At 32.1% G+C, this 27,623-nt stretch overlaps 2 protein-coding genes across 3 annotated transcripts; both read right to left on the reverse strand.

Annotated features, from left to right (window-relative positions):
* Positions 1–37: 37 nt before the first annotated feature.
* Positions 38–5,639, reverse strand: LOC126655534 (TOM1-like protein 6). Of its 2 annotated transcripts, XM_050349766.1 has the most exons (10): positions 5,305–5,639; positions 4,874–4,952; positions 4,658–4,756; positions 3,764–3,877; positions 3,234–3,397; positions 3,051–3,132; positions 2,887–2,972; positions 2,440–2,739; positions 899–1,491; positions 38–844 (listed from the first exon to the last, which is right to left on the reverse strand). In XM_050349766.1, the coding sequence occupies exons 1-10, from the start codon at positions 5,424–5,426 to the stop codon at positions 240–242; spliced, it is 2,244 nt and encodes a 747-aa protein (XP_050205723.1). In that variant the 5' UTR covers positions 5,427–5,639; the 3' UTR covers positions 38–239. The 2 variants fall into 2 exon arrangements, with proteins under 2 accessions (XP_050205723.1, XP_050205717.1); XM_050349760.1 differs by having other exon boundaries at positions 38–1,491.
* Positions 5,640–17,391: 11,752 nt separating this feature from the next.
* LOC126683329 (protein LURP-one-related 15-like) lies at positions 17,392–18,928 on the reverse strand. Its single transcript, XM_050379226.2, has 3 exons — positions 18,503–18,928; positions 17,795–18,022; positions 17,392–17,688 (listed from the first exon to the last, which is right to left on the reverse strand). Exons 1-3 carry the CDS (start codon positions 18,773–18,775, stop codon positions 17,542–17,544), a joined length of 648 nt encoding a protein of 215 aa, XP_050235183.1. The 5' UTR covers positions 18,776–18,928; the 3' UTR covers positions 17,392–17,541.
* Between the last annotated feature and the right edge of the window lie 8,695 nt (positions 18,929–27,623).

A 27,623-nucleotide genomic window follows, 5' to 3' on the forward strand; every position in this document is an offset into this window, starting at 1 on the left:
CTAAAGGATTATTTTCATATAGCCATGCACAAAGAAATCACAACAATAACAATTAGATTTCATAAACAGAGAAAAATGGTCGATAAGTAGTATAGCAATGGCATGAAACTACACCGAATAGAGAGCAATTTCCAATCTAACAATTCCTTTTACATACATTCCAAACTGAAAAAAGAAGCCCATATTAACCCGTATTCACAAGAATGTACCCAGTTTGTGTGAGTTGTATCACTAGCATTTCATTTCCTTCCTCCGACCATCCCTTGACTAGAAGGTCCTGACAAGCTTGATGTTGTGCTTCCAAACCGTCCGTCTGTTGTATTGCCCAGAACATTTAGATCTTCAAATAATCTGTAAGATGGAATAAACGGCTTCTGTCCTGAAGATGCAGTGTTCTTAGGTCCGGGATTTTCCCGAGGACTGCCATTTAACGCTAAAGCATTGCTTCCTCTCGAACTGAAGGAATTACTATGCTGCATGAGCCTAGATGCTTGTGCAGGTGTATAAGATGCAGGTGCATTGGAGAACATACTAGTAGTGGTAGATGTATGACCATTGGCATAACCAGGTGTACCTGCCCAGGGTGGAGGGGGATAGGCGGATGAATATTGTGGATAATGTGACTGCAGTTGAGGCTGAAAGTGCTGTTGCGGCTGAGCTTGAGCTTGCGGCTGAAAGTGCTGTTGTGGCTGAGCTTGAGCTTGCGGCTGAAAGTGCTGTTGCGGCTGAACTTGAGCTTGAGGCAGAGAATGAGTTTGAGATTGATGTTGAGGCTGAGACTGAGTCTGAAGCTGAGAGTATGGCCGTGACTGAGATTGAGGTGAAAATTGCTGCTGAGGCTGAGGCTGAAGCTGAGAATATGGCCGTGATTGAGATTGAGGCGAAAATTGCTGCTGAGGCTGAGGCTGCATCTGAGAATATAGTTGCGATGATGGTGGGAATTGCTCCTGAAGCTGTGGTCGAGGCTGGAAATGCTGATTAGGCCAAGTTGCACCCTGGGATTGTGGTTGCGATTGAGGATGCAGTTGCTGAATTTGAGACTGTAAGTGGGGATGAGAGGGAAACTGTGATTGTTGCTGTTGCGGAGGTTGTGCCCATGGAACAACATAACTGCTGTAAGCTGCTTGCCCTTGGTTACCAGGATAAGTTTGGGTAGCATAAGGATACGCGGGCACTTGAGGCATGGTTTGGTTAGAGGCTGCTGCTTGAGGCATGCTTAGATTAGATGGTGATGGAGTATGAGGGGTCTGGGGCTGATGTGGGGGAGATGGTGTTGATAAAGTTATGCTCAAAAAGTCAATTATGTCCTGCTCTTTCGTAGTCTTAATTGGTGCAGGTGGGTCAGGAAGTGCAAGAGCAAGCTCATCGCCCGCAGTATGAATCGAAGAAGTAGGTGAGGTAGATGAATTTACGCTGCTCGCGTCCACCGGCACTAAAGCCTTACTGCTTAAGTTTGTTGTTTGTGATGGACTTGACTCTGGTTTTGAATGCCTGCATAAAACAGCGGAGAAAAGCACTGAACCTAGGAGCAACTCGAATAAAATGTAAAAGCAGATAGCATAAACTTAAGGTCGTAATGACCCAACATTATCCAAACATTAGCCGTTTTTATTAATTCTAACCAAACGTTCGCCGCTTTTATTAATTCTACCCAAACTTTGAATTTTGTCAATTTTAGTCTGACTCAAAGGATTTTACTCCATAAAATTGAAGCCAAGTCGCTCAATTGAATCAATTGAGATTCATTTTCTTCATGTTGAATGATTTCATTATTTTGTGTTTACCTTTTGTTTATTCAATTTGATGGATTTGCCACCAATCAAGTACTGCCATGTGAATCATACTTGATTTATTCAATTAGAAAGACTTAGCTACAACTGAGACAAAATGCTTCAAATCAGACTATAATTGACAAAATGAAAGGTTTGGTTAGAATTGATAAGAGCAGTAACCTTTTAGGCCATGTGTTTGGTTCATGGAATGGAATAGCTATTCCACAAGGAATGGAATAGCCATTCTTTAGGTTTTGAGAGGAGTACTTATTCCACAAAATCATGGAATAGCAATTCTTTAGAATAACTATTCCATGAATCAAAGCAAAGAATTGTCATTCTATACGGAATAGCTATTCCATTCCGCACCTATTCCATGAACCAAACATGGCCTTAAACTTTTTTGGATTATTAGGCCTAAACTAAATGAAATAGTTCAACAAGTCACAGCACTCCACAATTGAGTAGGAAAGAAAATCCAAAACAGATTAGCCACAAGCGGAAGCAGCAAGTGTATTTTTTTGACTAAAATACTTTGGGACTCTCCAATGCGCATGGTAAATGATCTACACTACCTAGGGGTCAAAAAGATCCAATAGCAGTTTAAAATTACTCCATTTATAGCATCATCAACCTAAAGAAAATATAATTTAAGAGTTTGTTATACCTCCGAGCTAGCTGTGCAAAGTCATCCTCCTCTTCTTCGTCTTCGTCTATACGGCTCCTTGTTGGGGTAGAAACAGACATGGTGGTAATGCTGCTAGGACTTGAGGCAGCGTCTTTCACTTCAGTCTGTTTTACTTCTGTGTCTTTGATACTACTGGAGGAAGACCCCTCGCTTGCCCTGGGAGCAAAGCTTGTAACTTGAGTTGGCATAGGATTTCCAGAAGCTATAGAATCATGTCTTGCGAGCAAAATTTGCAGACTGTCATTTAAATCAAGGCCCTGACCAAGAAGCTCCTCATCCCTGCCACGAAGCCAATACACAATGTAATGATGCATACACAAACATTCCATTGGCAGAAGATACACACACACACACAGGCATTGGTAAAAGGTGCTTTCTTCTTAAAGGCTGCCATGAAAACACCAGGAATATGTTCAAAGAACTAACCCAGTAGTGGTTAGCATCTGCATCAACTTCTTCTGGTTGGAACGACATCCGTTGACGAGATCAACTATAATTTCATCTTTTACAGCCTTGAAGAAAGGAACACCACAGAATGTCAAAATATTTATTTCAAAAAGGAACTAAAAAAAGGTTATCATTGAACATACCTCACGATCATCAGGGTTAACAGCTTGCAACATGTCACCCAAAAGCTCCATTACATTCCGCATAGAATCCAAGTTTGATAAGCTAAGATAAATAAGAAAAACATGAAATCAGGAAAAAAAGAGTGATCCAGCAATTTCAAGTGATAGATCAGACACTACATGTAAAACTGAAAGTCAGCACACCTTAAGCCTTCAACCTCTGTTGCCATTGTTTCATCGAGTCGTCTAGAAGAATTGCTGGGCATTCCAAATCCAGCTTGAGCATGCCTCATTGGCGAATGGGCAACTGGAGGTGTAAATATTGGAGCTGAATCAGAGGATCTCTGTGGAAATTGCACTCCGGACCGCTGCATTTGTATAATACAATGTTACAAGTGCACACTACATCAAAACATGAACTCTTCTTAATGAAATAAATTGAATACTTTTTGATTCTTCAAAGCAATATAAAAGGGGGAGAAGGAGGAGGAGGTAGGTGGGGTTGGTGAAAGAACAATGATGATAATCGTCACAAAGGATTTTATTATAAAATCAAAGTGTCGTAAAACCCATTAAGATCCAAGGGTAACCCAGAGCCGCATCATCTCTATCCACAAGAACACTTAGTTAACAAGTTATGACAAAAAACTTCTGTCGAAACAGCCGGTGCATTTACTAAATTCTGCGGTACAAAGATAAGTATCAAAGTCAATGACGTAATGATTAAAGTTTACCCTTAGGTCCTCATACGCCCAATAGTATTGAGGATGCTTTCCTCCTGGCCCTCCAAATGCCTCTTGCCAAGAGTCTAACAAAACTAAAATTTTGTCTCTTACATGCATATCGGCCTGCAAATGCACCCAAACAATAGCTTCAAACACAATAGGCCTCCAAGAGATGGCCTTTCTTTTTATATATTTATATATTATTATCTTTGGCAAAAAAAAAAAACAAAACAAAACACAATAGGCCTCAGAGAGAAGACACTTAGAAGAACAATACAGAAATCATGGATAGGTTCTAGAAAACTGTAAAATCAATAGATGAACAAAAAAAGACAGGATATGCAACAAAACGAGAGGCATAAATACATTAAATCATTAGAAAATAGCAGCAGATGTAATGAGCTAGGACTGATGATAATTCATAAACCCTGATTCGATAATGTAAAGTCGACCACGTCCATTTTATCTATAAGGACAAGGAGAAGAGAGAACAGTTTATATTTTCAACAAAAGAAAATATAAAGAACATTGGTAAATCAGACGACACCCATTGACTCATCCACCACCCGATTAAATATGAAAGCCCAGCAACATATCAGTTCACAAACACATTACTAAACTAAAGTTCTACATATCCAAATCTCTATTACTTAACCACCAAGGCACTAAACATTTATTTACTCCACCCATCCACTCTTTTCAGGTATAGAATTCAATGTTTATTCTTCAGATTATAGCTTCACATAATTGATCAATAAGAATCGGAAGGCAATCAAAATTACATAAACTTCAAAGGCATGGACCAGAATCTGATGTTCTTAATAACAAAAAGAACTTCCTAACATCTTACACTTAATGATCAGAAACACCATGCAAATCAAAGCAAATTAAACTCCACAATACCTTCTTTTTAACAATCCTAACCATCTCTCCCAATATGTTCTTTTCGGCAATTTGAAAATGAACAAAATCGCCACAGTTTTTCACCATCGTCTCCAAAAGCTACAAAATCAAATTCCGCAACAAACTAAAATCATCCATTAAAAACACAAAAGTTACACTCTACAATCTTAAAACTTATTCAAAACTCCAAATTCCGGCAGACGAGGAAAAATTTACCGTCAACGCCAGCAGTTGGACTTTCGAATTCTTGTGCTGCAATCTTTTTTTCACAGCTTTCACAACATCTTTAGCTAACCTATAAAACAACTCAAAACCACACACTAATTATAAGCCAAACCACAAAAAAAAAAAAATCTAATCTAATTGCAATTCAATAAACTTCTCAATTTTCTTTAAATCTTCACTCTGTTTTCTTATAATCCTCACTCTCATAATAAATTCATCTAAAATTTGCAAAACATAACAAAATGAAAATCTTATTTTACTATTCTTTTAGCTCGTATCATTTGATCGTGCCGTGTCTAAGATTGCCAGGTTTACAATCAAACAACAAAGCAGCTAAAGAAACTAACTTCAAAAACAAAAACCTAAAACAAATGAACACAAATTAAAAATTCAAAGTCAATACATAAATGAAAATTGTTTACCAATGATTAGAATTAAGAGAATCACAAATATCAATATTCATAGTCCAATCCGGTCCGATTAACAGATCACTCGTCGCCTTCTCCACCGCCACACTCGCCGACGCCGCCGATACCACCGCCATATCTCCGCTCTTTCAAAAGCTTCCAAAAAAACAAGCTAAAGAGTCCAGAAAATCTATAGAATTTTCAGTTCCGTGAATTGAAATACTTTTAATTGTTTTTAAAATAAAAGTTTGAATTGTATTAAAATTCTAAAACCTTAAAAACAAAAATAAATAAAAAAATAATTTGATTTTTTTTGGTTTGGATTTCTGTTTTAGTTTCTATCATTGTCCCGGCAAATCCGTTTTCTTCTTGTCTTTCCTTTTCTTGTTCACTTTAATAGCATCTATGTTTCCTATCTTCACTCTCCTGCATCCTTCGTGAACACCACTCGCTACCAGATCGAGACACGTGGGTTTTAAAGAGATGATGTATGTGAGTGGTAGCGAGTACAGATGGCAAGTGTTGACTAGAAGTTCAATACTTTTCTTTGTTTCGTTACTTTTCTTACAACCTCTTTTTGGAAATAAAAAAAAACTTTTTGTGTTATTTTTTTGTTTTTTTTAAACGGGGAATAATTCTATTTTTTTGTTTTGATTAATTGAAGGGAATCATGAAGTACTAGTAGATATGGGTTGAATTTAAAGCGTGTTTCTATAAATGGGATCGGACTAATTAGGTTGATATCCATTTAATTAAAATTTGGTGGTTGATTAGATTTTGGAAAAAATTAAAAATTGGTGGTTACCGCTGTCAAAATAGATCATGATACAATAATTTAATTCGCTAAATGTATAAAACTGGCAAATTTAAATTGAATTTTGGTAAATTTATATTAAAAACGTGTCAGCTTATTTGTGATACAAAATAAATTGATAGTGTCGCGAGTTGACTTGTGAATCCGTCTTATCTAGAATAATATAAAAATAGAAAGATTTTGTTCAAAAAATTAATTAAATAAAAAGGTTGATAATTTTATAAAATATAGAATAGAATGATTAAAATAAATTATGTTTAATCATATCAAAAATTATAATAAAATAATGATATAAAAATTTTGTAACTTGAACATGAATTGACAAATGTGAGATTTAAAATTATATTTTATATATTTTAAATATTTTTAAAGGTTAGTGAGTCGTGTTAGTCGTATTAGTTGTGCTAATAGTGTCAATAATTTGTTTTAACATGTTAACCATGTGGTGTCGTGTCATTCATTTTAAATCTGTTAAGGTTTGAAATTTTGATACGGTAAGTTAAATGAGTCGTATTCGTGTTGATTATAATCGTTTTTATATAGTGGATCAACATATGACAGGAACACATCAGTCAATTAAAAAAATTAAAAATTAAAATATTTATAATTTTATTGGAATTTAACTTTAATCAGTGAAGTAAAAAAGATAAATTAAAAATCTAACGAACTTTATAATTGAACTTGTAATTTTGAAAAAGTAAAACATTAATCATTTATAAAGGAACATATTATCTTCTGTTGCAATTGAAATATTAAACATTTTTTAAAACATATCATTTTCAGTTCTAACCTCCAATTATATAATTTTTTGTTCAAAATATAAAATAATTGATGTATATTATTTATATAATTTATTATTAATAAATCATTAATTAAAGAGCCGATTCATCAGCCATTACAATAGAGATCATTTTTTGTGGGACAAACACCGTCCAGACTGATTTGGATTGGAAGAACATCTCTAATAGTAATCTCGGTTATCAGTGTGTATTGCATTAGTTTTTTTTTTTTTTTAATACTTATAATCATTTTGATTATAGAGGAAATCTTCAAAGATACTTATTTTGCAACTTAATTACAGGTATCCCGTTTTTTAACACCTTTATATTTCATATTTTTTTTACTTATCAGAATGACCATTTTTAATTTTTTAATTACAATTTTTCTTTTACTTTCTACGTTTAATGTCTTTCTTTTCTCGTTTTTTTTAATTTTTGGTGGTGTGGTTTTTTATAATGTTTTTATGGTGTATTTTTATAATGTTTTTATGGTATATTTTTATGGATTTTTATTTTTGGTGTATCTACGGTACATTTTTCTTAAAATAACTATAAATCAATTCATTGTGCACAAAATTTGTAGCATCAAAATAAATTGAAATATAAGATAATATTTTTTTCCCTCTTAATGATAAATTTATATGAACCCAATTAAGCATATTAACATGAGATTTGAAATAATTTGCGTATAAAAAATTTAAACAATCACAAAAAACGACGGAGTAAAAAGAACAGACTTGTGATTCACCACCGGAAGAAATACGATTAATATGATGATACATTTTTTTTAAACATAACACCACCGGAAGAGAGTGATTTGAGAGGAAAAGATGAAACGAGAAAGAGAGAGATTTAGGAAGAATGAGAGGCGGTAGCTGTATTTATGTGAATGAAGCTCTAATTAAAAAAAATTATTTTTAAAATGCGATACCGAGTTTAATAAGCAAACATGAGACAATCTTATAATTACTTTTCAAAAAAAAAGTAATTTTGAATTAGTCCCTTGATTATACAGTCTCATTGTAACTCTCTTTATCCATTATTATATTAAAAAAAACTTTAATTAAATAATTCAATAATTTAACTGTAAAATTTATAGACGATTTATAAATGATAATACATATAGTTTTTACTCTACCATCTTATTTATTCTATATTAGATTAGTTGAAATATACTCCCACCTTATCTATACTATATATAAAAGCACGGATGGGGGGGGGGGACAGACAAATTTACCGAATAATCCTTTCTAATTTATTACTAAATAAAGGTTTTCTGGTCATTCATTAATTATTTATTTAATTTATTACTAAAGATATCTTATAATTAGAGAGTCCTAATTGAAATAGAATTAATTCTTAATCAATGTTCTAAACATAACTATTTAGAAATCCCCTATTTGGTTTCTACCGGCTAATTGAAACAATATTCAGAAGAGTAATTGTAGCCTGATTCTTATTTTGATAAAATTAAAGGTAATGCAAGACAGCTGCTACATAAACTCTAAGAAAACGATGAAGATTATTCCACACCTACGTTGTTGCCAATAGCCCAAAGAATCATGCAATGCAGGAAATCTACTTACTAGAAAACTACTGTATTTGATGTAGTAATAATGGAAATACAAATTTAACATAGATTAGGAAACTATATATAATCGATCAAATATTAAAACTTAACAAAATTAACTTTGAAAATTATTATTTGCTACAAACTATTATTAATACAATTATGAGCAAATTATTATTACACCCTCAGATTTGACATAATTCACAGTTTAATCCCTCTTATTTAAAAATTGAACTATATAGCCCTTTACTTTTGTTTTTGTCAACGATTTAATCCTTCCGTCCATTTTGGATGTTAGTCAATGAAGTCAACAAAACTGTATGGTCCCCCACTTTTGTTTTTCTCAACTATTTCATTCCTCACTTTTGTTTTTGTCTACAATTCCGTCCCTTAGTTTTGATAATTAATTTACCCATAAGTCCTTTGACTTCGTTGATAACACTAAAAATTGATTGAGGGAATAAAATGTTGACAGAAGTAAAAGTGGGGTCATATAGTTTAGTTTTTAAATAAGAGGGACTAAAGTGATTATGTCAAATATGAGGGGTTTCATAGTAATTTGCTCTACAATTATTTTAATTGTTTACTGCATTAGTTATAGCTATAAGTAAGGATAACTTTTCTTTGTGTTTGCATAATTAGCTACTTATTTATCCATTTAATATATCTATTTGTTTATAAATTAGAATTCTTTTTACATATAATTATAACTATAAAATTAGTTAATATAAAAAATGATTTACAAAAAAAACACTTAAAAGAATAAGACAGTTGTTAATTTAATTATATTAATTATAAAATCCATTCCTAAGATACACTTACTATCACTAATATAATTAATTGATTAATTATATTAATCATCTTAATCCAACTAATAAAATTAATTTCTAATTAGAAAAAATTCTAAATAATTTGATGTTAACTATATATAAAATATATTGATATAATTAAACTTATTATAAATTATAAATAAATATTATTAACTTAAATTAATATATTAATAAATATTTGACGAGTCATACTACGAGTCACGTGTGTAACACGTATATCGACACTAGTAATTATAAAGATTCCATTGATTTGATAAGTACCCATAATTAGGCAATAGCATAGGATTCATAGTTTTTATTGGATTATGCAAGTGGGTCTAATTTCTAATGTCATGATGATCGTCATTCTTGACCATTATTTATCCAAAATAGGACCTTTGGTATGACTTTTAGCATGTTTGTGTAATTTAATATTGAATATGAAAATTTTATATACCTATAATATATTTATGATATAATTATATAAGTATACATGGGGTATATAGCTTGAGAGACAATAATACTTTTTATAATCATTCTTACATATGAAAATATAAAATGCTTATATTCATTCTAGTTATCGACAATTAGTACATTGAGCAAGTTATTTATTATTGTATTGAGTAATTATAGATGAATTAGAATAATTTTATGTTCACTATAATATAAAAATAATATAATCTCAATCATTGATTATTCTTATTAGTTGTGTGCTAATTCATATCTGGTCAAATTTTTAGATCGAACCATAACTAAAGAAAATTAAAATTAATTTTTTGTTTTCATTCAATTCGAATTATTTGATTTTTAAATTTGTAACTCTATTTAATTATGAGCAAATTACTCTAAAACCCCCACGTTTGTCATAATTCACAATTTGATACCCCTTGTTTGAAAATCAAACAATTTGAAACCTCAGTTTTGATTTTATAAACTATAAGGCCCTTCTGTTAAATATAGGTATCAAGTCGTTAACGTAATGAAACGTGAGGTACCAAATTGTTTGCATATCGTTTAAAAATGAGGTACCAATTTATTTAAAAGTAAATATCAAATTATTAACGAAACTAACAGAAGAGCCTTATAGTTTAAAAAATTAAAACTGAGGTCAAATCGTTTGATTTTCAAATAGAGAGTACTTATATTTATGACAAACGTGAGGGGTTTTAGAGTAATTTGCTTTTTAATTAAATAATAAAAAACACGTTAATTATTAAAATATTTTAATATATGGTGAACACATGTTATTTATATGCTAAAATTAATAAATAAATTTTCTATTTTTCTAACAAAATAAATATTTTATAAAAGTTTATTGTTTGTAGAAATGTTTCTACATCTAAATAATTGAAAGGATCAATGATGCATTTTAATAAATTTTTAATTTATATAAATAAATTATTTAAATTATATAAATAAATTATTTAAATTATTATATATTTTTTATAAAAGTTATGATCTTTAAAAATATTAAGTGATGAAAATAAAATTCCAAAATAATATAATGAACCGAGCTATGTAGGATCCACTCGTCAGAACGAATCCTAGGATTCGCTCAAGCAAGCTGTAATCGAGGAACGAAGGACTCGCTTGTTAAAGACAATTCGAAAGAATTCGCCCAAATTTCCATAACAACCGAATTTTAGATAATTCGGTAAATTTCAGTATTCAGATCCGACGCATCTTGCCAGTAGATCTTGATTACGTGAGAATTCAAATACCATAAAAGTTCTAAAAATTTCAGATCTCGCGGATTACTTTACTACTTGGAATTATATTTTGAAGTCTAATTAAATTTAAGAAAACATTCATAAATAGGATTACTACTAAATATAATTTCTTTTTCTATTTAAATTCATACGATTGATAGACATCATGTTCCTATTCCAATTCTAAAAGGTATTCTTCATACTCACTATATAAAGGACTGGAGATATGCTTATACACACAACTACATTGAATACAATTATTCTCCTTTAATCTCATTACTGACATAAACATTAGAGAACTAATTGGACAACCATCATTCGATCAGCCATCTACTCTATTTTGCAAGTCAACTACCGTCAAAAAGACGACTATGTCACTAAGCATTTTTATGAGTTTTTATTTTATATACTCTACTTATTTGATTTTTATTATAGATTTTTATTTTAAATTATTAACTATTTTAAAATATAATTAAGTTATTAAATTTTAATTTTTATAATAAACTTATCAATTTAAAATATGTCTAATTAAAAAATTACTTTTATTTAAATTAAAAATATGCAACAGAGATGATAAGCAGCAATCTGTTAGATCGTAATTTCATTTTCTTCCACTAACTCTTTCTTTTCCAATGATAAAAAAGAGAGTAGAATTATCATTATAAAAATACACCATTGATGAGAAAGACTATATTATCTTAGTACCTACAAATTTTTAATTCAGATTATAATAATCCATCTATAATTACTTAAATAGTGGAATAATTAAGATGACATAATTGTGTAATATAATAATGCATCGAAGATTATCCTAACTTATCTAGGATTTCTTGATGTTCTATTAATAGTTGATTACTCAATGCATTAATAATGATGATTCCAATTATGTATTTCTTTTGTAATTATAAAGGATGAACGTTTGTGGGAGGATTTAAAAATCATAATCTAACAGCTTGCTGCTAAACGCTTATACCATTTGAGTTATAACTCATTGGTCCAACTACGTATGTAATATTAGGATGAACATAATTAGGCAGCTATAATTAATAAACTATAATTTAAATGATATTTATATTGAAAACAATTTATTAAAATAATGGATTCAATTTTTCTTTAATGATAAAATGATAATAATTAGGTATGTACGATCAATTGATTCAGTTCAGCTCTGCTCAGAATTGCCCGAATAATATTTATACCAATATTTTTTGTTAAAATTGCATAATTAGATAAGTACAATCAATAAGTTACAATTCAAATGATATTTATATCGAAAAGAATTTGTTAAAATTATGGGTTCAATTTTTTTAATGACAAAATAATAATAATAATAATAATAATAATAATAATAATAATAGTAATAGTTAGATATGTCCAATTAATTGATTCGGTTCAGCTCCGCACAAAATTGACAAAATCAATTAAATTTTAAAACTAAATTTAATAAAAATATATATCAAATAGAAGAGAAGTTTGAACACCAAATAAAATTGGTCCAGTAGAATTGTTTGCTCTACTGTACATCCTTCTCTTTTTGAAGATAAAAGAGTTCCTTGCCTTGTACATTGCCCAAAGGAGAAAACACATTAGATTGATGGATGGAGTTGAATACCATACCATCTATAAGGTTGAACCCTAGTGATCCAAACCAAACCCTATAATCGAAAGGTTTAATATTCCATCCTGGCAATCTCAATTTGTTGATTAAATGCACAAAATAAAATTGGTATGTGTTTCATGTTTCAAGCACAATAAATGCGATAGAGAATAATATTATTAGTGGAGTTTTTTAAAAAAGCTTTTGGATAAATTAATATTTTTATGACATTTTCAATTTAAAAACCTAAATCATTACAGAAATTTGAATGTGTATATAATTAGAGATGATAAATATGACAAAAATTCTACAAATTGAATCAAATATATATAAAAAAGAGCAGAATATTTAAAATAATTTGTCAAGAAGATAAAAAAATTACTAATTTAATTTTTTATTTGAAATTTGGGAGGTTAGATAACTTTTTATCCAATAGTGAAATATTTGTCGCATAATATTTGTCAAATTTGACCATTTCACTTAAACTAAAAAAACTCAAAAACATGTATTAATTTGTATATATTTTTATTAAGTTGTCTATAATAATTACTAATATTTTTATATTTGACTAATTTTTTAACATTAGAAAGTTATTTATTGTTAGGAATAAATTGAAAAAAGAGCAATAAATGTTTTTTTTAAAACTCTAAATTGACAAATATTATGGACCAAAAACAATTCTCAAATGCGACAAATATTATGGACTGGAAAAAGTACTAAAAAGGTTATGGTATGAAAGTGACAAATGTTTAAAGTTTAGGGGCATAAATTTATATTTAGCCTATATATAGTCTCTGTGGGATTTGGAAATAAAATAGCCCAAAACATGTCAAACACTTGGCTATAATCATAGCCAAAAAGCAAATGATATAATGGAAATACAATCATTATCCATTTACACCCAATATTGACCTCCTTCTTCCATTGCTTTTCCTACTCAATTATTTTTTGAGGATATATAAATTCATAGTATCAAACTAACAATGATTGCATGTGGCCGAAATCTTGTTAACATACATATATATAACATACATGTCCATACAAAATTGTTAAGGACAGAGAGAATGGGGGGACATGATTCTTGATTTCTTGTACTTAATATTTTTGGGGAATGGTAACATGATCCACAAGTTCTTCGGATCATATAAAATAGGTTTCATTATCTAAAAATATTCTAATTTTTATTATATTTATTTATAATTTCATCTTTTATTATTTTAATAATAGCCGGCTTTCAATCTTCAATTTTAATTGTTGCTATTTCGGGTGTTGCTATTCGCCGCCCGCTTTTACTTAGCACCGCACAGGCGAAAGACATTTCTGCCCCTCTAGCAAAATTTCAAAAAAAAAATTCTCTAAACTCATTCGAACACACTCGAACAACTACGTAAAAAGTCGAGTAAAATGACGGATAACGAGTATAATTCGTTGGGAAACGAATATCGACGTTCGGAAACAAGTTTTTCCGGCTTTTCCGAGGTAAAAAATAGTTTTTTTAAATTTTTATTTAAATTTTTTAAAGGGGAACGATTGCGTTTCACGTTCTCTCCAGAGGAGGGGACGCCGGAATTCGGCGTCCTCTCCGGAGGAGAGGACGTGAAAACCAACGTCCCCTCTAGAGGAGGGGACGCTGAAAGAGAGGGGACGCCGAACGCCGGCGTCCACTCTTCTAGAGAGGACGCCGGCGTCCCCCTTTTCCGGCCGCGACCGAAACGTCGCGGCTGGAAACTAATTTTTTTTTTTAAAAAAAAAACGTTAAAATGATTTTTTTAATAATTACAGTGATTTTTTATTGCATATTATTACGACTTTGTATTACATATTATTACGATTTGTTAAACGTAAGTATTTATATTTTGCACGTTCATTTAGAAGATTATGGCGATTTTCATCTCGTTCGGAATCCGACATTTTCGTAAAATATGAATTTGAATAGAGTTGAATGAGTTGAGAGGATTTATGTTTTTTGTTTATGAGTTGGTTTTCTATTAAAAAAATGAAAAGGGCAAAAATGTAATGTGGTTGTGCGGTGCTAAGTAAAAAGGGGCGGTGTTTAGCAATCCAGTTTTCAAATTGGATTACCAAAAAAAATCAAATATATGGTTTATATTGTTTCAATTTACATTTTTATTATTAAAAATTCAAACGTACAACAATATGAAAGGTATTTCTAATTTTTTATATGCTATTAACCTTTAAAAATAGGATATAACTAAAAATAAAAATTGAGACATGGACTAAAATTGTATATTTTACAAGGTAAGTTCATAAATAAAAAAGTGAAAAAATAGAGTATTTTTGAATGGTTAAAAACTATAAAATAAATTTTAGGCACTAATTCTATAATATGTACCATGAGAGACTCTACTTCAACATATGATAAAATAATGGCCAAATGTTGTAAAAAGGTCAAACCTTTCATCAAAGTTTCACAAACGTCCTGACCTTTCAATTTTGTCGATTTTGACCAAAAACTGATTATTTGGTTTCACAAAAGTCCTGACCTTTCAATTTTGTCGATTTGGCTAAAATGGATTATTTGGTTTCACAAAAGTTTTGACCTTTCAATATTTGGCATGCCACATAAGCGTCACATAGGCAAATTGAAATCAAATTGAGAGTTGGCCAAAATTGAAACCAAATAATTTGTTTTTGGCCAAAATCGACAAAATTGAAAGGTCAGGACTTTTGTGAAACTTTTATAAAAGGTTTGGCCTTTTTACAACATTTGGCCTAAAATAATTGATTGGCAAACACATATTTGAATTCATATACTATTATAGTTATTTAATTGGATTACTTTTATAATTAATGTCAAAATATCATACAAGTCTATAATAAAGATGGAGATGAAGATGCGAGCTAGTGACTTATCCTTTGTTTCTAGTTTGCGCTCAGTCTATTTTGCTAATTGAGCTAACTGCGGTTAGCAAAAACTAATTTAGAAATCAAACGGAATTGATAATTTTGATTAGATTTGATTTGATAGTTCAATCAATTTAGTTTTTAATATAAAAAAATCTGTTACATGTTGGTTAGGTTTTAGAAAAGCAAAATTTCAGTTCGGTTTGATTTAAACAGAATGAACCACCCTGAGTACAGTGAGTTTTGTACTATATTTCCCATCAAGCTTCAACGGGAATGGAATAAGATAGGAAATTATAACCAACAATCATAGCCCTACAACTTCATGAGTTTTGTACTTAATTTTGCATGAGTTTTGTACTTAATTTTGTTATGGGTTTGTTGGTGGGTTTTTTCCCAAAAAATTGCCACAATAAAAAGTTATTCCCAAATAGTTCCTGGGGCATGAATCCGCAAGTCATACTTGCGGATTCATGCATGAATCCCCCTTAATCTTAATTAAGGGGGACCTAAACTGATTTCCAAGGTATCCGCAAGTATGACTTGCGGATACCTTTGTCCATATGGGTGGTAAGGGTGTGCTGAAAATGCACACCCAAACCCACTCTTTTCTATATTTTTTTTAAATTATAAATTTAAAAAATAAATTTTTTTATCCCTTATTTAATTTTAAGATAAAATATTAATTTTTAGGGTGTTTTCGGGTAGGTATTATAATTGTTAAAATTGATATTAAATGAAAATTGTTAATAAAATGCTAGAACCAAGTATAATATAAAAAAGTGTTATAATTTATAATAAAATGTTAGGAATTTTAGAAGATTTTTTCTATTTTATTTAACTTTTAAAAAATATTAGAGAATTATAATTGTTAAAAGTTAAGTTAATTATATATTTTTAGTAAAATGTTAGAAATAATTGTTATAATTATTTATTGTTAGTAAAATGCCGTTAAAAAATACTTTGTATTTGAAATTGCTACCATAATTTATGGACAAATACTAAACATGTGAGTGATAGCTCGCGTCACCGACGGACTCAGCAGGGTTATCATATAAGGACCCGAATCTTTTGGGAATAACTTTTGGAACCCAGTTTTTTAATTTAAAATACTCCCTCCGTCCAAATAGAGTTGTCCACTTTGAGAATTTTTTTTGTCCCAAAACTCTTGTCCACTTTCAAAAAGTAATTAATTTTTACACTCTATTCTCTTATATTACCCCTATTTAAAAGCTACTAATAAAAGTAAATTGCAAATGTACCGTATATTAAATAGGGGTATGATAAGAAAAGTAAATTTTTTTTACAAAAACTATAAACAATAATTGTTTTTTTTTAAACTGTGTGATAAAGGCAAAGTGGACAACTCTATTGGGACGGAGGGAGTAATTTTTATCATCTAACTAACAAATTATATTTAAAACTAAAGTAAATAAAACATTCACTAACCTATTGTAGCCTCAAGTAATAGTACGTTGTCCACTTCTAAAATTTCGACGCTTTCTCCGATATTTGTAAATTACAAAATTTAAACCGAAAACACTCTAAAAATTAATATTTTATCTTAAAATTAAATAAGGGATAAAAATTTTTATTTTTAAAATTTATAATTTAAAAAAAATATAGAAAAGAGTGGTTTTGGGTGTGCATTTTCAGCACACCCTTACCACCCATATGGACAAAGGTATCCGCAAGTCATACTTGCGGATACCTTGGAAATCAGTTTAGGTCCCCCTTAATCTTAATTAAGGGGGATTCATGCATGAATCCGCAAGTATGACTTGCGGATTCATGCCCCAGGAACTATTTGGGAATAACTTTTTATTGTGGCAATTTTTTGGGAAAAAACCCGTTTGTTGGTATCTTTTTAGTTTATTTTGCTATCGGTTTTTTGATATTGACTAAAACTTCATTGCACTGCAACTTAAACTTTAAAAAATATAAAATCATGGATCAAAATAAACTAAAAAGATACCAATAAACACTCATACAAATGGGTTAGAAGATAGGAAAAGAAACACAAACAGAATCACATTCCTTAGTCTAAAATAACACATATATTCCACAAAGAAACCAACAAAAAACAAAAATATAAACAAATATACAACTCTAATCTTGGCCTGAACGATCTGCATTGATCTCATCAAGAATCACCACCAGAGCCACAACAAAAGCATAATCAACATTTGGGTACACAGTCACACCAAAATTATCCGCATCAAACATTATAGTTGAAATATTGTGTTTCCTATGCATCTGCATTAAATATTCCACAAATCAAACTTATTATTAGTATATTAATTTATCAAATAATATTAACTAAAATATGGGATTGGAGATTAGAGATGAGATATTCAATTACTTGTGCAATTATGGTATTGGATTGACCAAGATAAATGGTGCAAGATCTTTCGAACCAGCTTCCTTTGATCTTGAAATCAGGAACATTTTCTGATGTGTTAGAAGCTAAACACACATCTAATTCAGTCTTGAATTGGAGCATAGATGATTTTTTCACAGTGAAGAGTAAATCTTGGTCATTTGTGCTTTCTCCTCTGAAAACCTTCCATCTCCTATGTGCAGTCATAATCTGAAAAATAAATATGCATTAGACCAACATTCTTGAATTGCAATATGCAATTTCATTGATTTTTATAATTTTTTTGTTCAATTTCAAAAATTAACACTAATTTTTGTCAATTAGATAGTATTTTTGGTACAATGTACATGAAATGTTCTAGATGGATTCCAATTATAACACGGTACTTCTAAACAACTTTAGACTAATACCTGCTCGAGCCGGAAACGTATCCTACAAGGTAAAGCTATAGCTCCAAATTCAATTTTTAAACAGACCATATATGAATACGGTTTGAAATCGCAACTTTATTTTATAGTTCAAAATTTCACAAATATATTTTCCAGGAATCAATTTTTTGCCATTGCTAATTAAATACTCTCTAAAATTAAACTAAAGTTATTGTTAATTTTTTAGCATTGACATAAAATTACTGAAATTAAAAGTTATCCGAAACGAGATTGGAAAAATTGAAAGCATTAATTAAAGTACCTTTTGTTGGAAGGTGGCGATTTTGTTACCGGCGGTGTCAAGCAAATGACGCCGATCACGAATACTCAACATCTTACTCTTCACCCTAAAAATAACAGCTCCGTTAACGTCGGTGACGCCAAAACTAGTCTCACCGAGAGAGAAAAGCTTGGTGGCAATTTTAAGATCCACCGGATATTGAGCCAAGAATTGTGGTCCGATCACCACCACCGGCCGTTCTAAAGGCAAATATGTTGTCATCGCCGGCACCGGATAGCTGGGTTGGCCTGCCATAATTTGATCGATCGTAGATATTAAGACTAAGAGAAATTAAATTCACCGGAAAATAAAACTTGAATTTATGTTTGGAATTAAAAATGAAATGGATAAAATAAAAATGGAGATTTAAATAGTATGGTTTTGGCGTGTTTAGGATGTTTCTTTGTAATTGGTTTCATTAGATAACAGAGACATTAAATTATTAATAGTATACGATTAACTATTAAGTAAACGCGTAACGAATTTGACCATACTTTTACATATTTTTGTAAAAGGTTTTCTTAATCTATTTGGAATATCTGTAATATCACATTAAAATAGTATACATGCATTTCCTAAAACAAAAAAAAAATGGTATACATACATCAAATTTCTTCCAATACATAATACTATTTTTGGCACTAAAACAAACATATATCTTTTACTTTTAAATATAGCATTTTTTTTATATTTTTAACTAATTAATCAAAAAAAGATAATAAGTATAAGTTTTTTATGTTGTTACAAAATAAAATACAATAAGTATTATTTATTTTAAAATAAGTATCAATTAAAACTGGAATTGCATGTGCTAGAAATGTTGAAAAACATGAACATTATATTAATTATTTGAATTAACACACTGGTTCAAAATAAATACAATAAATTATTATTATCAATTCATTATCTATATATTTTGGCAATTATATCAAATATCAACGACTAAGGTGAAGCTGAAATTGATATATTATAAATTATTATTTTTTTAGAAAGAATTTGCTCTTTATTAATTAAAAGAAATTAACAATGAGTTTATTGACCGGAAAAAAAAATTAACGTCAAATGAGTAATATCTACTGATAAAACAATGCCCCATTTAACAATGGCATCGACAACATGGTTATAGAATCTTATAACACTGCTGAAAACAAACCAAACAGTTCAATGAACTAGCAAAACAATCCTCAATAACGAGTTGAACATATGAATTGCATTATGCGGATTATGGAGTCTTTGGATAACCCCGACTGAATCCAATCCCAAAACCAATTGCGAGCTGCTAATATTTGCATCTAACTTCAAATCAATTGGACAGCAAATGCTTCAGGTAGCTCGACATCAATCACACTCTACAAAATACACACACCGCTTTTAATGACCTCGCCTAAACTGTCCCCACATACAGCACCAACAATCGTATGTTTCTTCTATATAGACATCGCTGCATATATGTTTACCTTAACTGTGAGAAGTGGAGGAGGCTGCCAACCCAGACCGGCAGGAATTGCAGCAATGTTGGACGTTTGAGGCAGCTTTGGCGCAGTAGAAAGCAATGTCTAGAGGTTTCTAAATATTAAAAACGGAGGCACCCTTTTATTTCCAAACACGATATTATTCCTATCATTCTAAATCGTCCACATAGTAAGCACAAACATTTGGGGCTCCTAAGACTTTGAAAAACTAGACATAGAGTTCAGCAAATGCACCGATGGGGTATGTGGATTATGTTGATACAGTTGATATTAATCTTTTGACTTATACTTTGAAAATAGGTGAAATCCCGATGAGCCGCAGTCATATAAAGAGGCAGTGCAGAGTAGAGAGTTATTCAAATGGTTAACTACCATGAATGAGAAGATGTTATTTCTTAAGAAAAAAACTGTACATGGGAGTTGGTATCTCGACAAAAAGGAGTGAAACCGGTAGGATGCAAATGAGTCTTTAAGAAGAAAGAGAGTATTCCTGCAGTTGAATCAGCTAGATTCTGATAAGGCAGTAGTTGAATAGTATATTCTTTGTATTCAAATAAGTTAATGTATCCCTATAATTGCTCATTGTATATTCTGCATATTAGGCAACCAACGGTACCCAACACACATGCCTTTTTAATTCTTCTCCTAATTATTTAGAACTAAATTTTTTTGGATGTCTTTGCTATCCTTGGTTAAAACCGTATGCACCCAATAAATTGTCTCCTAAATCGTCTGCCTGTATTTTTATGGGGTACAGTAAAATGCACAAAGGTTATCATTGTTATAATTTAACTTCTAAAAAGTTATTTGTCTCACGTCATGTATTATTTGATGAACAGGTGTTTCCTTTTTTAAAAGATGATGTTCCAGTATCAAAGTCCACCTCAAACTCACCTGCCACTATTTTTCTACCTGGTCAACTAGAAAATATCAACGAATCATGTTCAAGTTTGAATAAAAATCTGGTAAATACTATTCCACCTGATTCTTCAAATCCCATTACAAATCAAAGTCCTCATTTTACTCCTTCATTATCCCCATTACATTCAAATTTACCTCACCAACCACATTCCAATCCATCACCCACAACCAATTCGATCAACCCTTCTCCTATTATTGCTGATTCATCACAACACTCCATACCTCATAATACCGTTTCTTCTTCTGATACATATAAAACTCATTCCATAGTGACCCGAACTCAAACAAATTCATTGAAGCCCAACAAAAAATATGCTTCGCAAGCTACAACTGAATTTGAACCTTCAAGTTTCACAACTGCTAGCAGAATTCCTAAATGGTGTACTGCTATGCAAGAAGAATATGATGCCTTAGTTCACAATGGTACTTGGTCTCTTGTTCCTTTTGATCCTTCTATGAATGTCATTGGATGTAAGTGGGTGTATCGTATCAAAAGAAACAAAGATGGTTCGATTTCTCGTTACAAAGCACGTCTCGTGGCAAAGGGATTTGTCACGACCCAAAACTATTGAGCCGCAACCGGCGCTAGGGAACGGGAGTGGTAGCTCCGGAACCCGTAGCAAGCCTAAAATCACAATTAATTTTTCGCAAATATAATATAAACAAACAATATCAAACAGCGAAAGCAAATGTACATATAATTATACATTTACACTAACTGTATCAAAACCTCGCGGGCTCTGGTTACCGTACCCTGTACGAACTGGCCTCGCGGTACTATATACATCAGTTAGTGTTTCAAACATCTCACCGGCACCTGGGGCCGTGGATTATATACTAAACACGTAGCCTATCAAAATGCATATAAAACAATAACAGCAGTTAATATATACAATCAAAATGAACTGCTGACTAGGCTACTATACTACTGACACAGGACCACTACTGCAGCATTCACAGAAGTCAGAAACTAACATATACAGCTGACTTCTGGACTTCAAAATTGGCCTCTAGCTAGGTCCACCAACTAAGCACCTGAAAGACATCAAAGGTGAGGGGTCAGTATTTGGGGAAATACTGAGTGAGTTCACAGTTTACTAACGGTATTATTATAAAAATATAGCATCGCATTTCAAATCAATATCAATATAAAAATACATATGAACAAGTACTCGATCCTTTCGAAACTAAAATCCTGAAACATAACATAATTCTCTATTGTTCAAATCATACTGATTCCAATAGTCCGACCCGGGAATGCTCACACTCTACCACGTCAGTCTGGACATATCTCTTAATCCCAAAGTGGCACTAGATACGGGGCTCAGGTTACTCTAACCGAGTTCACTCTCGTGGGGCTCAGGTTATTTTAACCGAGTTCACTCTCGTATCAAATTCATATTTTAACTTTCATAATTATATCATCCATGCATATCAAATCGTACCTCATGGTCAGACACGCTAGACTGACACATTACTGGTGATCACACAGCCTATTGACACCCAATAGATAGCTAGTTTCGTTGGATCGTATACTAGGTCCTTGTACGTAAAAACTTATTCAAAACATATAACATATCAATAATTCAAATATATATAGTGCGATGCATATCAACAGCATATAGATAGTAATACCAAAATAGTATCAATTGATAATACACGAAAGTAAAATACAACTCACAGTGACCGCAATCCAATCACAAATATGGTCGATGAGATGATATGCCCTTGCTAGTCCGCTTCTACTGACTCCACTACTTGCTGACACGTCTGATAAATCGTTAATAGTTAGACGTGATTCTCGCATTCTTATACGTATAATACTTTTAAGTTCTAAGTTTAAGTTGATTAGATTCCATTTCTAGTTTGCTTCTAAACTCGATGATCCTTAGTCGTACTTGCGACTTATCGAGTACTATTCCTCGTACTCGAGAATTATATGACTTTTCTTAACTAATTAACATTCACTTCTATAATGTTTTACCTCCATTTCAGGACATTTGACTGAGTTTCACACTCAAATCAAGCTATCGGAGGCTCATTTTCGCTCCCGGAAGTCCCACGGAGGTTCTGGTCGAGTTAGGGCACGTCGTGTCACCTTGGCACGTCGTGCCCTTCAATTTTTGTGAAGGGCACGTCGTGCCCTTCATGGTGCACGTCGTGCACCCCCTTGGTGCACGTCGTGCACCCTTGTGGTGCACGTCGTGCGCCTGCACGACGTGCTGAAGTGCAGCACGTCGTGCACCGACGTGTGCAGCGTCTTTTCCGGCGCCTCTGAGCCATTTCCGGGGCTCCAAAACTCCCAAAACTCATACCACTTCATACCCAATTCATTTAAACACTTATCTTATTATTTTACAACTCAAAAACGTCAAAAACAACTCGATTCCTAACCGTACGATTCGAACGAAACTTCCTATACGAAACAGCCCCTATTCTTCGAGTTTAACACCAAATTTCGAGATATTTACCTTAATTTGAAGCTTAGGATTGATAGAGCTTTCAATTCCGAAGAGTTTGCCGCGAAAATCGCTCGAAACGGACGCCGAACGGCGAAACGGCGAAGAAACGAAATCGATCGGCGATTTCTTTCACTTTCTGGAGCCTTCTTCTTCTTTCTTTCTGATTTCTTCATTTCAAAAGAAATCCTTATATATCATGGCTAAATTCTATTTTTCGTCCTTGTTTTCTTTAATGAATACAATCTATCCTTTAAACTTTTGTTTCGTACGATTTAGTCCATAGCTAAATCATTAAACTCTTTTATTACGACTTACACGTATTACTTATATCCGATAAATAATACGAAGCTCGATATTAACACTTTCCCGTCAAACTTATAAATTTCCATTTTTAAGACATAGTGGCTAAATTACCACTTTGGTCCCTGAACTTCATTTTGGGCTTTCCTTGACATTTTTCCTTTTAATTCCAATTCTAACTTTAGAATTGAAATATAACCTTGATTTCCACATAACTAATTTCCCAAAACCGACCTACTAAAACTTATTCATCTTAATTTTATCGGATAACTTTCCGATGTCGCCACTCTGGCGACTCAAAATTGGACACGTGGTCCAATTAGCTAATTAATTATTTTGGGGTATTACATTCTTCCCCCCTTATAAAAATTCGTCCTCGAATTTTCATAAAACTTGTTGGGATCTTAAAATCATCCTTATAATTTCCTTGACGTTCATTACTACGTGTCAGACGTAGTTTCTTCTTTTACTTTAAATCTTAGCTCTCACTTATAGTTATGACTTCGTACTTATTGTTAATCGATTATCTATCTTGTTCATAGTAGCTTCTTGTTGTTGCATAGTTGAGAATCTTCTCATTGCTACTTTCGTTTCATTTGTTGTCTTTCCTGAAATAGAATAACCTTGGACGTATCCTTGATGTCGTAGTCCTTGCGTCATTGCTATCTGATTGTTACTAATCATTGTCTAACATTTTCTCGTTCCATCATTTCATTCCCAGTAGCCATAGGGTTGCTACTCGTCTTCTTTTTACATGAATAGTCACGACGTGTTGACTCCATCTTTAATAACGTACTTACTTTATTCATACTCCTATGAGTATTTTCCTTTCGTAATCACCATCTATGACTTTTAATCTTTACTATCATCTAACGATATCATCCTTCTTCCTTACTGATTATCGTCATTTCTTACTTCTTTCTACCGTTATCTGACATCTCATTCCTGATTAACTAATCTCTTTCAACTTGTACCCTGTCTAGCACAGTTACTGTCTCTTAACATAGATAAACTTGATACATCCTTCACTATTTTCCATTTCTTATTCTTTCGCTTCTTTAAGCTATCGTAGACTTCACGTCGTTCTATTGGTCGTGATCCTTTGTTCTTTACCATTATCTTAGATACGTAATTCACGTTACTTCTGATCGTATGGCTTGTATAGTCTCCCTTGCTCACTAATATTACTCATATTCTTATCCCCTTCACTTACACCTAATTGCTCCTTTGAAGTTTACCTTAAATCTCTTATTGACTTTTCATTCAATGATGTTCTTCCTTTACGTCACAGTTCCTTATTCAAGATGTCCTCATAAGAATCTTACATGCTTCTTTAGCATTTAACTATTTCGAGAACTTTTCTCGTTAATCAGCTTTCGCTTAACTTCTTTCTTACTGACAATTTTTATTTTCACTTTTTACAATACAATCTTGATACTGATTGTAATCGTTCCTTAGCTTATTCTTATTCTATCTCTAGTCTTCTTTTGAAGGGTTTTCCGATTGTTCTTAACATTTATATTGTACTACTTTGTAATTTCCAAAGTCAGGGAACAATTTCAATTCACTGTTGTCCTATACGCTTTATGCTTCCTTAGCACTTATATCTTGATTCTAATTGTCTTTAAATAACTTTATCTCTTTGTACTAGTATCGACTCTTGTCTTGTCTTTTACTTGTTATATTTGTTACGTCTTTCCTTCGTTTATAGCAGTTCTATTGCTGCTGTTCTATTCTGACATTCCTTATGACGTATTTCTAGAACTTTCACTTCTCTAATCACCTTACTAAATTTTGAGGGTATTTGAATTTTACCCTTACACTTTTCTTCATATCATCCACCATTCTTACATTTACTGATACGTATGTCTATACGTGTACCTTTCTCCTTTCTGTTAACGCAACTTATAATTCTTAGTGCTGATATTAGTAACTTTACTTAATATCAGTCATATAGCATCATTATCTCTTTTGATCTATCCAACTTCGAACCTTCACATCTTACTGGATTATCTTCTTCATCCTTGCGTACTTGTACGTTTCTTTCGCCTAAGTCATTTCATCATTCGTTTTATTATAAGGATAAATATCGTATCCTTAAGTATTGCCAGTGCATTGCAGCCTATCTGCATATGCTCTCCGGCGATAAGTCCTTATTCACATTCCTCTTTAGCTCCACTAGCTTCGTTGCAATAATTATTAACATGGCTTTATTCTGTTATTGGAGTTTCTTTTACAATTTTTATTCTTATTTAATAAGAATTTTTTTTTTTATTCTTCGTCGCAGGGCTTTATATCTGAGTTTACTTACTGAACAAAACGACTTTAAAACTTCTTTTGGCTGCGCAGCTCTTTCTAAATCACTTTTCATAAATCATTTAAAATCGTTAGTACAATTGTTGCTCAGAGTGATGACATCTCTCATCACCAAGGAGTTGCTCAAAATCGCAGTTTCTTTTTCCATTACAAAGATATGATGCATGATCTAAAATTTTGAAAATCATTCTTTTATGCATTTCTATCATGGTTATGCAATGTCACGTGCGATGCCTGAGCACAATTGTACCTTGAAAAATCATAAAAACTTTCAAAATCTTCATAAAATCGTAAGTCTTACTCTAGATTATACGCTCTGCGACTATTAACGGCTTTCTTTATACTTATTGGGTATATTTTAAACTTTTGTACTGCTGTCATATTTTTGTATTACTGTCATTTTTCTGTCATTTACAGACTGTTCGTCTATCACGTCACTTCTCTCTCCATATTTCCGATAACTCAATTAAGAAATTTTCTATTGCTGTAATCATCATATCCACTTCTGCAACTTTCTATTCTACGTCATATTCAGACGCAGATACCGATGTTTCACAATGAATTCCTCTATAATAATCTATCTTTTTTCCTTTACACTTCTTGAACGTAATCTAGGAATTACGTTCACTGCAAATGTATTATATAGTGTATATTATTGTTTCTGTAAGTTATATTTATATGTTCTTCTGTTAGGCGCGTGTTCAACTATAACGCTTCCTATAGTTTCTCACTTTCTGAGGTTTTTATCCTATAGGCATATTCTATTCTATTATGCAATGCAGCAATTATATAAACACAATAATGCAAACACATAAACACAATTACTTAAAGCACGTAAATCACTAATACCTGGAGGTGCCTGATGTGGAACGCTAGGTTCCCTAATAACTACGCCTGTGTGTCAGCCCCTAACTGTTCTACCTGAGTTTCGTCCACCTCTTTGCACAAAATAAGGGTTGGTTGTAGTTCTGGAGGACGTACTGACGTAATCTGGGTGGTACTCACGTCTAAAGTAATAAGGTCGTACCGGATCACCCGACCATTCATGCTCTGTTTCAATCCTACGGGCCATTGTAGTAAGCGTGCTGAAATGTTCATTCACGTGCTCATACAGCTCATCAAACTGAGGTCCTAAACCCCTGACATATCTACGATTAATGGTCCTATTGTCTTCGTTCAGATTAGGGACTCCCTCTGCCATCCGCAGAAAATCAGTAGAGTACGCTCCTACAGTCAACATCCCTCTAGAAAAAGAACGCATCTGCCTTCTAACTTGATTTAAAGCTATTTGCGCCTGACCGTTAGCTATGTCCGCATCTTCCCTCAAATTGCGGTATCTCCGCACACTTGACCAAAAATAATCACCTCTGTATTCCTCAACATCTAGCTCATCTAACTCTCCTTCTTCATACTCTTCTTCCTGAGGATTTTCCTCTTCTGCTTCTTCTTCTAATTCTTCTTCTGGATCCTCCTCAGGATCCTCCTCAGGGTCTTCCTCAGGATCTTCTTCAAGATCCTCTTCCGGATCTTCCTCCGGTTCCTCTTCCTCTTCTTCGCTGTATTCAATTTCCGGCGAATGTTCTCTAACTCTGTTTCTGGAAGAACTACCTATTTCAGACACAGACATAAAAC

Source organism: Mercurialis annua, linkage group LG1-X (assembly GCF_937616625.2).
Source record: "Mercurialis annua linkage group LG1-X, ddMerAnnu1.2, whole genome shotgun sequence".
Classification (NCBI taxonomy): Eukaryota; Viridiplantae; Streptophyta; class Magnoliopsida; order Malpighiales; family Euphorbiaceae; genus Mercurialis; species Mercurialis annua.